This window comes from Peromyscus californicus, unplaced genomic scaffold (assembly GCF_007827085.1).
Source record: "Peromyscus californicus insignis strain IS unplaced genomic scaffold, ASM782708v3 Scaffold_1__1_contigs__length_55948999, whole genome shotgun sequence".
Lineage (NCBI taxonomy): Eukaryota > Metazoa > Chordata > Mammalia > Rodentia > Cricetidae > Peromyscus > Peromyscus californicus.
This window is the reverse complement of record NW_026294492.1, coordinates 18011624-18025958: the sequence shown is the minus strand read 5'-3', so window position 1 is coordinate 18025958 and position 14335 is coordinate 18011624. Positions and strand designations below refer to the sequence as shown.

The window sequence follows — 14335 nt, the reverse complement described above, 5'->3', positions numbered from 1 at the left end:
CCTGGTTGAATAATATAGTTGAATACATTTAAAAAAAATCATTGACTATTTTTTTTTTTTGTGCCTGGCGGTGCAGCTATCTTGAGAACCCACGTCAATTTATACTGAGATTATCTTTAGAAGATCTGTATTTTATAACTTTCCATAATGAGTATGAATTATGAGTATGAATTGTCTGTGCCAAAACAATTTAAAGCAAATGACAAAGAGCAAGATATAAAAGTAATGAGTAAGCCACTTCTAACTGAGGATCCAGTGTGGTAAGCAACTTTTTACCGAAGTGGTTTGTTCTTTGGCAAAGAAAAACAAAGGAGTGTATTAATAAACCTCCATGCTATGTCATTAGAACAAATACAACTGTTGGATTGGTACTAAAATATCACTTTTTCACATTTCTGAGCATGAAAATAACATTGGTTAAAGAAAAGGCATCTAATAAATAATCATTGATTCTCAAACTGAATGACTTAGCCAAATAAACAAATGACAAAAGCATTCACATGTACTATTTTATAACAAGTGTAAATCATTTAACAAACCCTTTCAATGAACAGTGTTTTAAGAGAACAGTTCGTTTAACCATTAGCAAAATACCACATCAAAAATATATTAAGGCACTAAAATAAATACACACATACTGCATTGTCAATGTATGGAAACATCATGACGCACACTGACTGATAAAGTAAGATTATTTTAGCTTTGAATGCATAGTAATCTAGCTAGCAGATTCGGATGTGTAAATCAGACATGTACTTCTGTATGTCCATCTTATCCACAAGATAAAGGACTAGTGACAGATTTGAAGCAATGACTTGGGTCAGATTGCATTCCATGCCTAAGATGTTCATTCATTTCAGGTTTTGCTTCCCTTGGCCATTTATGCTTCCAAAGTCAACCTGTAGTAAGGAGTCTAGCAGCTTCACAACTTCTGAATTTTCAAGTAAACAGCTTTATCAGATGATTATCATCAAGAACATGCTTTACACTAACATTTTCACAGTTTAAAAAAACACAAGTTATTGCTGATGACTGTTCTTCCTATTGGAACCTCCCACTGGCATGTACTCTACAAGATACACAAGAAACCCCCTGTAGCTTCTGGTTAATGAGGAACTGGAAAATCCACAAAGGAGGCTTTTTTTTACTTTTTTGGTAGATACATGAGAAACATTCTTGTGAGAGGCCTTTCATAAATTACAACTATGCATATAGAAAGGTTTCATGATAGACCTATATGAAACATTTCCTTAGAGATTCCTGACTATATTAACAATCAGAAGGTTTTGTCTATATTTGAAAGATAAAATTATCGATTTTACTATCCTCTTTTTTTTGTTAAGAACGTAATTATTTCTATTTGCTAAAGAGGGCTCTGATATTGCTATGTAAACATTATTGACAATAAATAGTTTTCTATTAGGTACCTGCTGAATTCCTAGGTTAAGGGCGAAATGAAAATGCTCTCCTTCATCCTCTATTCCACACCGCCCACCTAAAAAACAGGGTGTGGCATGTGGAAGGCTGGAGCTAGGGAAGAGAGCGTCTTTAAAATAGGACTACAAAAGAAAGGGCTGATCCAGGACATCCAGTTATGCACACGGGTTCCCTCTTGGCATTCCTGAGCCTTAGTTAAAACCTCATTCACACTTTCCAGTCCTGCCTCATCTGTGGCTGGGAGGCAAGGCACAGGTTACATCATGAATGGTTCAGCTTAAAGAGAACAGCCTGAGTAAATTTAGCTAAGTGAGGTGCAGAAGCTGCATTTCAGCGGAGTGGTTCACTGTCTGTGCTGAAGCACACAGGGTGGATTTCCACAGGACTCAGGCCTAGCACAGAACTCCTGCATCGTTATACTAACTACCTACGAATCACTCGAGATTCCAGATGGAGCTGGCACCATGTCAGACACAGTGAATCATGTCTGTGGAAGGTGGCAGCAATGGACTTTGTTTATTTAAGACAGTCTCATTCTGCAGCCCAAGCTGCCCTTGACCTCATGGTAATCCTTCTGCCTCAGCCTCCCAAGTGCTATGATCACAGATGTGGGCTACCATGTTTGGCCAGGTATTGGCCCTTTGGAAAGGACTCCCAAATGACCCTCTGTCAGGATGTCTTTCCTAGTCACGTAGTGTTACGTTTCTTTTTCACTCTCACCAATGAAAAGGGCTGTCTTCTAGAGGCTATAAAGTGAGTGATACTACAACATAGTGAATACAGGAACAGGTGAGAATCATTTATATTCATTGTCAGACAAACTTTTGGGAAAAAATACAATGTCACCTTTCTTAAGAAATCTTTTCATGCTTTGGAAATTATTATTTATTTAAATCTTTTTAAAAATTAACGTGTATATGTGCTTTTCCTGCCTTGTATCACTTGAGTGCAGTACCCACAGAGGTCAGGAGAGGGAGCTGGATGCCTTGAATCAGGAGTTACAGGTGATTGTGAGTTGCCGTGTGGGTGCTGGGAATTGAACCTGGGTCCACAGCAAATGCAGCCAGTGCTCTGAACTGCTGAGCCACCCCTCCAGGATTGAAAGTTGTTATTATAGAGACAGGACTTTGCTGTGTTACTTAGGCCGATCTGAATTCCTGGGCTCAAGTGACCCTCCCCTCTCAGTTTGCTGTGAGGGTGTGAGTGACAGCTACAGGGCATGCACCACTGTGGGCAGCTTGGAAGTTATTATTTTTAAAGGAATAAATATCTGAAAACTTTGAGGTTCCCCCCCCCACACCCCACAGGGTTTCTCTATATAGCCCTGGCTGTCCTGGAACTCACTCTGTAGACCAGGCTGGCCTCGAACTCAGATCTGCCAGTGTCTGCCTCCAGAGTGCTGGGACTAAAGGTATGCACCATCACCTGGCCAAACTTTGAGTTTTTAATACTATTATACATATAACTCACATAAAAGGTTTATAGCATACATCCAGCACCCTATGGATACTGTTGCTGGTATAGGCCACTTAATCCTTGCTACAATGTATACCTTTGTTTTTATTAATTTTTATTTGTATTTTAATTACTTAAGGTTTAATTCAATAGACCATTTGCAAAATAGTTCACTCACATAAAAGGTTTATAGCATACATCCAGCACCCTATGGATACTGTTGCTGGTATGGGCCACTTAATCCTTGCTATAATATATACTTCACTTTTGTTTTTATTAATTTTTATTTATATTTTAATTACTTAAAGTTTAATTCAATAGATCATATGCAAAATAGTTCATTTAACTTATTTCCAAACACGGGGATTTAATCTGAAAATTGAAACATAATTGGTTTTCAGTTAAAAGTATAATACACTAAGCATGTTTCCTAGAATGTCTATACAGGTTTACTGTGATATGAAGTAGAAAATGTGTACTTTTTGTGAACTGAAGAAACATTCACAAATCTGTAATATGATAAAGTAGATTTTAGTTGAGTGGTGCAAATGAATGGCTAATTACAAATGTTAGCTAAAAATTAATTCCTAGTTTTTGGGAAGAAAGTAGGAAGAGAATCAACTGTGGTTCTTGGAGAATTTTTGTGAATGCTTTTACATTTCATATTTAAAAGGTTTTTTTTGTTTTTTTGTTTTTTTTTTTAATTTGCTGGGGATTGATTGAACCTGGGGTCTCATATATGCTTGGCAAACACTCTACCATTGAACCCATCTACCTCAGCCCATAAAATTACATATAGAAGGTATAGAAAAGTGTGTAGGCACATTAATACTAACATTGTACTAAGCTACACAATTTTATTCCTAAAAGATTATACATCTTAGATACTCTTGCTAAATTAATACTTGAATATCTCTTGCCATCACAGAGTGAAAACTGAGAAGCTGTGAGGGTTGGGTATAGGCAATACAATGATAACATTGATGCTTTTAACATGTCATGTACAATATTTAATGTATTGCTATTTAAAAACTGAGAGAGCTAACATATTAATATCTGCTACTTGGAAGTAATGTTTCAATGCTAATACTCTGCTAATTTAGACCACATGAAGATTAATTATGTAGCTATTTAATATATCATGTTGGTTAACTACTATTTGAAGACACACATTTTTTTCTGAGTGGCCTTTGAGAAAAGTGCATTAACTGTGGTTTCCAGTCATACATTGCTCTCCTAACTTGTGATTATTTAAACACCCTCCTAAGGAATTAAGTAGCACTCAAACCACAAGCTCAGGCAAACTGACTTCTGTCTCCCACTTCTGCATGTCCACTTCCAACCATCACTTCTCTCAGTCTCTCAAAACTCAAAACTATCAGAGTTTTCTAAAAGGCTCCGCGGTTTGCTGGAGTCTCTGAATGATTACAGCATTCTGTAAATCTGCTTCTTCCAATGTCAGCGTCTCATCCAGAAGTCTGAGAAAAGGAAGAGCCGTTGCCAGGGCAAAGGGGGGGCTTCTCTGAGATCCTTGGTATTTTTCAATGAAGTCTTTGATGTGGCTCACCCTGCAAAATACCACAAACTATTAATTTATGAAATCAACTTGTAGTATAGGTATTTATTTGGATTTGTTAAAATAGAGACTAGAGAAAGTTTTGTATGATATAACCAGTCATTTGTTTATTTGTTTTTTAAAGCAGTGCTTGGATTACAGGCCAGTGCTAAGTTTACAGATATGTGACACCATGTCCAGTTTATGTGGTACTAGGGATTGAACCCAAGGCTTCGGGTATGCTAGGCAGGTCCTTTACCATCTGAGCTACACAGCTACATCCCAAGCTCCCTATCCTTTGGGAATGAACCCAGAGGCTCAGACATGCTAGCCAAGAACTCCTACTAGTCAGCTGAAGCTCAGGTTCTAGGTGACTTTTAAATCTGATGTGTGTGTGCGCATGCACTCTGCCAACTGCGCCACATCTTCAGCCCATGATCATCGCACTCTTGAATGTCCATCAGTTAGTTCAACTCTGTGGGTTTTGGTTTTTCCAGTCAAGGTTTCTCTGTGTTCTCTGTGATCCATGCTCATCATGTGCCAGCTGTGCAGTGGTGCAAACTTTTTTTGTACTTTTTAATGATGGCGATCAAACCCAAGATTCTGTGCAAGCATTGAGATACACCTCCAACCTGTTATAAAATCTATTTTTTCAAGACAGGATTTCATGTAGCCCAGGCTGGTCTCGAACCTGCCATGTAGCTGAGGATATGTTTGAACTTCTTTTCTGATCCTCCTGCCTCTACTTCCTAAGCCTGGGATAGTGAGATCCTAACTCAAAAACAAATGAACAAACAAACAGAAACTACAAAAGATGAGAAAAATGCCTGGGATCCAGAGAAAGTTCAAGGCCTGCCTGGCAATTTGGTGAGAACTGTCCCACAGTTAATGCAAAGTAAAAACAGGATAGTTCAGTGGTAGAATACTGGCCTAAAAAACAAAAACAAAAACAAAAACAAAAAAAGAAACAACCAACCAACCAACCTACCTCGAAGAAGAAATGTAAACTTGAAACGCTGTAATTGTGGGTGAAAGCACTCGCTGCCAAAACTGACAACCTGACTGAGCTCCCAGGACTCAAGATGGAAAGAGAATAGACTCTCAGAAGTAGTTCTCTGACATCCCCACCCACGCAGGGTGCATGTGTACTCCCTACCTAACCACCCACTCACACAAGATAGACGGACGGACAGACAGACAGACAGACAGACAGATACATACATACATACATACATACATACATAGAATGTAAAAAAGCAGAGTGAATATCAAGGCCATTCTGATCTATATAATGAGTTCTAGGCCAGCTAGGGTCACATGGTAAGTTTTTGTTCTGTCTCACAACAAAAACAAACAAAAGAACAACAACAAAAAAACCCAACAGCAAACAAAACAACTATTCAGAAAATACAGCAACGCACTCTTATACACACACAAACACACAAAAAGAATAAAAAAAGATTCAAAGTAAAGGGAAGCAAAAGAGGAAAGATGATAGCCCTAGACCTGCCTCCTTGGGGAAACTATGTATGTGTCACTCCAGCTGGGAGATGTCTCTGTGGGCACGTGCACTTGCCATGCAAACCTGAGGAAATGAATTCAACCTGCGGAAGCCATGGAAATGTGGAAGGAGAGAACAACTTCACCAAGCTGTCCTCTGCCTGCCATAGCTCCTCCCCATCACATACACACTCACACACACACACACACACACACACACACACACACACACACACACACACAGAGCAACCAACAGACTTTAAAAGACGCATCCCTGAAAAAGAGAACCAACACTCCAATGGGAAAAAAGAAAGTCTAAAGCTTGGTATGGTGCGTGGCACATGACTACAACCCCGGCCTTCAGTCTGAGGCCAGCCTGAATGACACAGAAGGATGCAGAATAAGACCCTGTCTCAAACAAACAAACAAACAAGCAGACAGGCAAAACAAAAAAGCTGGGCAGTGGTGGCACATGCCTTTAATGCCAGCTCTTGGGCGGCAGAGGCAGGTGGATCTCTGTGAGTTCAAGGCTAGCCTGGTCTACAAAGAGAGTTCCAGGACAGCCAGGACTGTTACCCAGAGAAACCCTGTGTTGAAAAAAAAAAAAAAAGAAAAAGAAAAAGAAAAAGAAAAACAGACCAATGAAACACAGAATGGAGAGTCCAGAGCAGATGCAGGCATCTGATTTAAAATGGACACCATGGGAGGGGAGAGGATAGACAGATAGACAGTCTTCTGTACACACAGAACATGGCCAGTGGAGTGTAATACTGAGTAACACAAGTGAACTCTTACTCAAAGGAGACTGCCCCTTGGGCCTCTAACTTTGCTATGAGGACAGGGCCAGCTCCTTTGACGGTTTAAGAAAGTGGGAGACAGAAGGAACAGACCCAGAGGCAGTGACCTGCAGAGCTCCTCAGAGCTCCCTCAGAGGAACCTGCAAATGAGCGCAGCTGAGAGCCACAAAGTCATACCAGGAAACACAGGAGAAAGAGACTTCGAAACAAGCTTACTTAACTATCAATAGCATTACAGTGAACTTGTTCTATAACTTTTTGTTTTGAAACAGGGTCTCACTGTGCAGCCTTGGCTGGCCTGACTCACAGAGATCCACTGCCTCTCAATAAAAAATACTCAGACAGAGAATGAACTAACTACAGTACAGAAGGCCAAGTCAACATGATACTGAGTTTAAAAACCCCAAAACAAAGCAAAAAATACCCTCGACTAAACATAGTGGAGTCTAAGAATCCAATGTTGATTGACACATTAACCTTAAGAGAGCTATTTCTTTAAAAAAGCTTGCATAAGGCTGGGCAGCAGTGGTGCATGCCTTTAATCCCAGCACTCGGGAGGCAGAGCCAGGTGGATCTCTGTGAGTTCAAGGCTAGCCTGGTCTACAGAGCTAGATCCAGGACAGGCACCATAGCTACACAGTGAAACCCTGTCTTAAAAACAAAAAAACACCAAAACAAAACAAAAAAACCAAAACAAAACAAAAAAGCTTTCATTAGCTCAAAAATCAGTGTCATCTAAACTCAAAAGGAGAAATGAAATTTACAATTGGAGACAATCAGGCAAGCGCAGAAACAAGACTGACCTATGAGAAACATTAAATCTTTGGACAGTCCTTTCCCCGTTGGCCAACCAGATCTGGATCCTGGTGATGGGCTCCAAGTTGTTCAGTGAAACAGCAGACAGGGCACTTTTATTTTCAACTTCGATACTCTTTGCTTTAGAAACGATTTTTGGTGTAGCACTAAGAAAATCCAAACAACAAAGTCAGATACAAGTTTTCTCATAATAAAAAAATTTACTTAAAATGAAGCTCGGTTTCTAGGAAGAGTTTTATAAGTCACAACTACTCCTTCAGTAATAAATATGTTAGTTATATTCACAACATATAATGTTCTAGGATCAAATGAAATTAGGCACACCCAGTTGAACTGTAAGCATACAGAATGACATGTAAATTAGCATCACCTGGGGTACAGGATGAATCTCTAAAAGAAATTACTTTCTCTACAGAGGTTAGCCCTTGAGTAATCAAGGGGGAAAAAAGCAAAGTATTTTGAAAGGTACAGCTAGAAGTTTCTATATGTCAAGTTGAAACTGTATATGCCTTCCCACTACTAGTAAATGAAAACAAGGGACTGGCCTTGCTCAGTTGGTAGAGTGCTTGCTTAGCATACACAAATCCTCGGTCCAATCTGCCATACCCCATAAAACTGAGCATGTGTTAAACATTGTAATCCCAGCACTAGGGAGGTGGAGGCAGGAGGACAAGAAGTTCAAAGCTATCCTTTGATATATAAAGACATATATATATAAAGACCCTGCCTAAAACAAACAAAGCAAACCAAGACCAAAACCAAAACCATAACCAAAACCAAAACCAAGACCAATACAACCTTTAAAAAAAAAGTCTCATTTGGGAGTTGGGGATGTATTTCAGTAATAAGTATTTGCCTTACATGTTTATGGGCCCTAGGTTAGAGCCCTAATACCAGAAAAAACAACCATTTTTAGCAGGAGAAATATCAAGTTCTATATGGTTAAAATAATGGAAAACACAGATAATAACCGTACTTACCTTCCTAGTCTGTGACCCTGTCCCGAGAAGGGCTGGAACACGGGCTTTGTAGACATACATACTTCATTTTTTTTATCTTCAACTTTAACATCCACCTCTTCTTTATCAAAAATTCCCCGTAATTCTGAAGGTAATTCCCTTCAAAAGAAAAGAAAATGATAAAGCTCCTGTTTGCCCTTTCTCTGAAATACATTCCCTATGCCAAAAGAACTACATGATTTGTATTAGTTAATGTATGGGTTAAGGGGGTAGCTTAGCTGGTAGAGCACTTGCCTAGCATGCGCAGGCCTTGGGTTTAATCTATATACCATATAAGCAAGGCATGGTATAGAAAAATGTCTGTCGTAAATCAAACAGTGAAGGGGAAGATGAATAGGAATCTCACTTACAAACTTAAGTAAAACATAGCTCTCTGAACAGATGAAGATAGGTTTCTTCTGTATCCCAGAACCTAATCAATATTTATATGTATAATTCAGATATCATTTGGCTTAAAAGGGCTTATTGGGAAATGTTATCATTTTTACTATTTTCTATAGAGAAAAAATTTTACTGTTTCAAATAACCCTGGACTTTTGAATTATAACCTTTTTTTTTTTTTTTTTTTGGTTTTTCAAGACAGGGTTTCTCTGTGTAGCTTTGCGCCTTTCCTGGAACTCGCTTTGGAGACCAGGCTGGCCTCGAACTCACAGAGATCCGCCTGGCTCTGCCTCCCGAGTGCTGGGATTAAAGGCGTGCGCCACCACCGCCCGGCTTATAACCTGTTTTTACGTTCAGGCTATCTGTGTATTATTTCTCCTGCAGTTGTACATAAAATGTTTTTACATTAAAAAAGGACAAATACTATAGAATTCTATTACATAAAATATATAGAATATACAAATTCATAGAGACAGAAAGATCAGATGTTATCTCAAGATGGAGAAGAAAGGAATATAGAGCAGTGATTTCCTAAGTACAGAATCTCTGTTTTGTGTGATGGAAAAGTCCCACAAATGGACAGTAGTATCAGGACATAATATCATGAATGTAATAAATCAATACAATTAATGTAGTTAATGAATACCATAAATATAATTATTGAATGAATACTGTGAATATGATCAATGAATACCACAAATGTAATTAATATGAGTGTAAAATTAATGAATATTATGAGTGTAATTAAAAAATAAATTAAAAAAAAAAACTTAGCCAAGGACTAGAGAGATCAGCGGTTAAAAGCACAGTCCACTCTTCCTGAAGACTCAAGTTTGGCTCCAGAATCCATGTCAGGTGGCTTACAATGTCCTCTAACTTCCGTTCCAGGGGATATGATGCCTCTGGCCTCTGCAGGCATCTGCACACATGTATAAAATGCACCTACCCCCCATGCATGTAATTAAAAAAAATTTATAAACAAAAACTTAGTTGGGCTAAGTAATCCTAGCATTTGAGTGGTAAAGACAGAAGGGTAAGGCGCTCAAGGTAATAGTCAGTAATGAACTTGAGGTCAGCCTGAGCTATATGAGACCTGATATCTCCCCCAAACCAATTAATTTATACAGGGTTGTGGGGGTGTAGCTCAGTAGTAGAGTACTTGCCTGGCTTACATATAGTTCTGAGTTTAATCCACAGCCCAGCAAAACAAAAAATAAAACAAAACCAACCAACCAACCAACAAACAAGCAAAACACTTGCATAGGAATATATTTTTAACAGCTATAAATATGAAAATGACCCAAACATCTAACCACTGATAAACAGACAAACTGTGACATCTTACTATGTAGTCCTGGCTGTCTTTGAACTCATAGAGATCTGCCTTTATCTGCCTTGATTAAAGGTAAGCACCACCATGCCTAATAAAATACTTCTTATAGTAATAAAAGTTAAATAGCCTCAATTGCCAAGAAAAATTAGTGTGTGGGTATGTATATATATATATATATATATATATATATATATATGAATAATAAGTTATCATTGTGAGAATATATATTCAAAGAGCTCATGATGGAAAATTAAAAACTGGTTTATAAATAAATATATACATGTTATATATAAATCAGTGCACATAAATGCCAACAAAATGAAATTTTTTTCACTTTCACAGGAATGAAAATTCAACAAAAATGTTAATTGCAGCTATTTCTGAGTAGTAAAATTATTGGTAATTTTCAAGCTTTTCTTAATGCTTTAAAACACTTTTAGGGACTGGAGACATAGTTAGTGACTAGCATGTATGCATGGAGGCCTGGATTACACCAGAAGTTCAGGCTCCAAGCCAATGAGAGGGCTTAGTGGGTAGACACTTGCCAATATGTCTGATGACCTGAGTTTGAAACCCAGTAGAGAGAGTTGACTCCTACAGGTTGGTCCCTGATATCTACACATGCTCCTCCATGTATTCCACCACATCAATAAATAAGTAGATGTTTAAAAAAAGAAGTTCACCTTTATTCCCAACACTGGGGAGGCAGAGGCAGGTGGATCTGTGAGATCAAGGCCAGCCTGCAGAATGAGTTCCAGGACAGTTAGGGCTACACAGAGAAACCCTGTCTTGAAAAAACAAAGAAAAAGAAGTTCAAGGTCATTCTTTACTATGTTGAGGTCACATGGGCTGCGTAAGACAATGTCTCAAATAAAAACAATACAGATTACCACTCCCCTCAAAAATGTTTGGATTTTCTAGACAAACCATGTATAATACTTAGATTGATAATTTTAAACTTTATAATCATAAAGATAAAATGACTAAACGTGGAATAACAAAGAAGACATTAAGGAGTAAGTGGCAAGACTGTGGTTGATCAGAATTCAAATTCCTAAACTTCAAAATTATAGTTGTAATCTGGGTTTATTTGTGCATTTCCATAATCCCATTTGAGGCCAGCCTGGTCTACATAGTACACTCTAAGTTACCCAAGATTGTGTTCTGGGACCCTATATCAGTAAAGCAAACCACAAAAAAAATTAGTTATAGCTCTTTAAGAAAATGTTTAAAAAAAAAAAAAAAGGCATTACAAGCCAGGTGTAAAGATGGGCCACATCTTTAATCCTAGCGCAAAGAGGCAGAGGCCGAAGGATCTCTGTGAGTTCAAGGCCAGCCTGGACTACAATTCCAGGAGAGCAGGGATTGTTACACGGAGAAACCCTGTCTCAAAAAATAAAAAACAAAGAAAAGGGCACTGGGGGTGGGCATGGTACCCATGCCTTTAATCCCAGCTCCCAGACCATTGTTAAATCCAAGGCCAGCCTAGAGGGAGAGTAAGAGGGAAGGGGTGGGCGTGGGAGGAAGAAAGGGAAAGATCAATTTAAGCTAGTTGTGGTAGCTTATACCTTGGATTTCAAGGCTAGCAGAGACTAAATGAGACTGCTGTTCAAAGATTTTACATTTGTTTACACCTGTGTATAGTATATGCATGGGCAGATGCCCTTGGGGGCCAGAAGAGGCCCCAGACTAAAGCAGCCAAAACTCTTAAACCATCTCTCCAGCTCTGGCTGTTATTTAAAACAAACAAACAAACAAACACACTACACTCCCCCGCCCCCGAGGAAAGAGATGTGAATTGACAGAAGCAACAGTATGTCAATGAATGTGTAAAAGAGCATAATAATCACTACAATGATTCTTTCACATGAAACATGCCTGAAATACCCTTCTACTAGATCCTGCTTACCCCTTTTTGATGGAGTTCAGAAACTGCTGACTTGCACCATCAGAGTAACTTCTAAAGTCATCATTGACTGTGAATCCGTTTTTCCACAATTTTATATTTACATCTACCTACAAGGCAGTAAAGAAAGGAATGCATTGTAAGAAAGGCTGACCTTGCTCTCACTAAATAGCCTAGGCTGGCCTTAAACTCCAGATCCTCCTACCTTAGCCCAAGTTCTGAGTTTACAGGCCTGTGCCACCATACCCAGCTCATGTATGACTTTAAAATAATAACATATATATTAGTCATTTGGAAAACAGTGGTCCCCTAAGCCATGCAAATCTAACATGTAGACAAAACATTCAAACACATAAAAGAAGTAAATGTGATACATTTCCAGGTCTTTGTTTACTTTTTAAACTATGATTTATCAAAGTTTATAATTGGTACTATAATGATTGAAATATCTTTAAAAAAATAAAAACTTATATAGGTATGCAGTTGCAAAGGTATTTTAAAATGTTTCCAAAGCTGGGCAGTGGTGGTGTACACCTTTAATCATAGCACTTTGGAAGCAGAGGCAGGTTTGAGGCCAGCCTGGTCTACAGCGTGAGTTTCAGAACAGCCAAAGTTACACAAAGAAACCCTGTGTTGAAAAACAAAAACCACAAGTTTCTTAGATGGCTCAGTCAGTTCTCTCCTACCCTGTGGGTTTCAGACTGTTGGGCCTGGCAGCGGTGTGCTTACTCCGTGAGTCACCTCTCAGTCCTTCCCATCTCCTTTTTTGAGACAGGATCTCTTACTGACCCTGGAGTTCACCGATTCAGCTTGACTGGCTAGCCACCAAGCACAGGGATCATCTGGGTCTCTGCCTCTCCAGCCCTGGGAATGAGTCTTCTGGGAGTCCCAGTGCAGGTCCTCACACTTATTTCGGCAAGGCAAGCATTCTAACTGCCATGGCCCTGGCTTCCGCCCATCCTGAATATTCCAGCCTTGAACTACTTATGTGGCCGAGGACACCTTCGGCCTCCAGTTTTCCTGATTCTCCATCTCCCAAGTGTCGGGATTGCAGATGTAAATCATCATGTCCAGTTTATGAAGTGCTGGGTTGACGCAGAGCTTTGTGAAAGCAGTCTACCAGCTGAGCTCCACCCTCAGCCCCAGCACAGGCATTCGTAACTGGAAGCAACATTGACCTGGTTTGTAAAGTCAAGTAAATAATACAATAACTTATAACTCAAGTTTGTTGTGACTGCCTTGCCTCCTGCTCAGACGCCAACAACTCTACCCATCGCTTTCTGACACGGTGCAAATTCCACACAATGAAAATGGGAATAATAGCTTTACTATTGCAAAGGTAGTTTTGACTTGAGCGGTCCTCCTCGAGGCCAATAAGTAACAGACATTTATTTACCTGTTTCTTCTGTTCAGTGGGGGACAAGCATTTGGCACCAACCTTCTCTGCTTCCTCAAAAAGGCTGTCAACAAAATAGTCACAGTTCCTTTGTTGATTATCATTGAGGGGCTGATTGTCAGGGGGTCCTGTTTCACAAACCCTAAAAATAAAATAAAAATAAAGTGCTGTAAACTCTGCGTTTGTGAAGATGTACCCTGGGGAAGTCATTAAAGGCATTTTAGTCTAGACCAGTCCTACAGACACTTGGGGAAGGCTAACTTTTTGCTGTGTAGGGTATCTTTTATATTTTAGGATGTCTAGCAGGGCCCTTGACCTTTATCCATACAGTGTTGATAACAAGAGCAGTATGAAGGCACAAATGATAACCAAGCAGTTATGCACATATGAAGCATGTGCATAAATTAATATAAATTAATTTAAAAGTCCCCAAACCAGATGTTCATTACTGCATCCCGTGTGCGAGTGTGTGCACAGGCGCACATGCGCAGAAGCACTGTGGAAGTCAGAGAACAACCTGTGGGAATTATGGGGATTGGTTTACTCTTTCTACCATGTGGTGCAGGGATCGAACTTAGGCTGTCAAGCTTGGCAACAAGGGAACTTGTTGGGGAATATTATTTTAAGGGGTGTTACTTTTGTTTATGTTGCATTTGTTTAACTCTGTGGAGCTGTGTTACTGTGCCTGTCTAAAACACCTGATGGTCTAATAAACAGCTAAACAGCCAATAGTGAGGCAG

The 14335-nt window shown here is 39.2% G+C and overlaps 1 protein-coding gene across 1 annotated transcript in view; it reads right to left on the bottom strand.

Moving 5' to 3' along the window:
• Nucleotides 1-495: 495 nt before the first annotated feature.
• Ubxn2a (UBX domain protein 2A) overlaps nt 496-14335 on the bottom strand; it is a 30825-nt gene continuing 16985 nt past the window's right edge. Inside the window, exons 3-7 of the mRNA XM_052745965.1 lie at nt 13596-13737; nt 12203-12309; nt 8541-8678; nt 7548-7706; nt 496-4460 (exon numbers count right to left, since the gene is read on the bottom strand). Coding sequence (XP_052601925.1) covers nt 4271-4460; nt 7548-7706; nt 8541-8678; nt 12203-12309; nt 13596-13737 — 736 coding nt within the window. The 3' untranslated portion in view covers nt 496-4270. The remainder of the gene's footprint in view (nt 4461-7547; nt 7707-8540; nt 8679-12202; nt 12310-13595; nt 13738-14335) is intronic.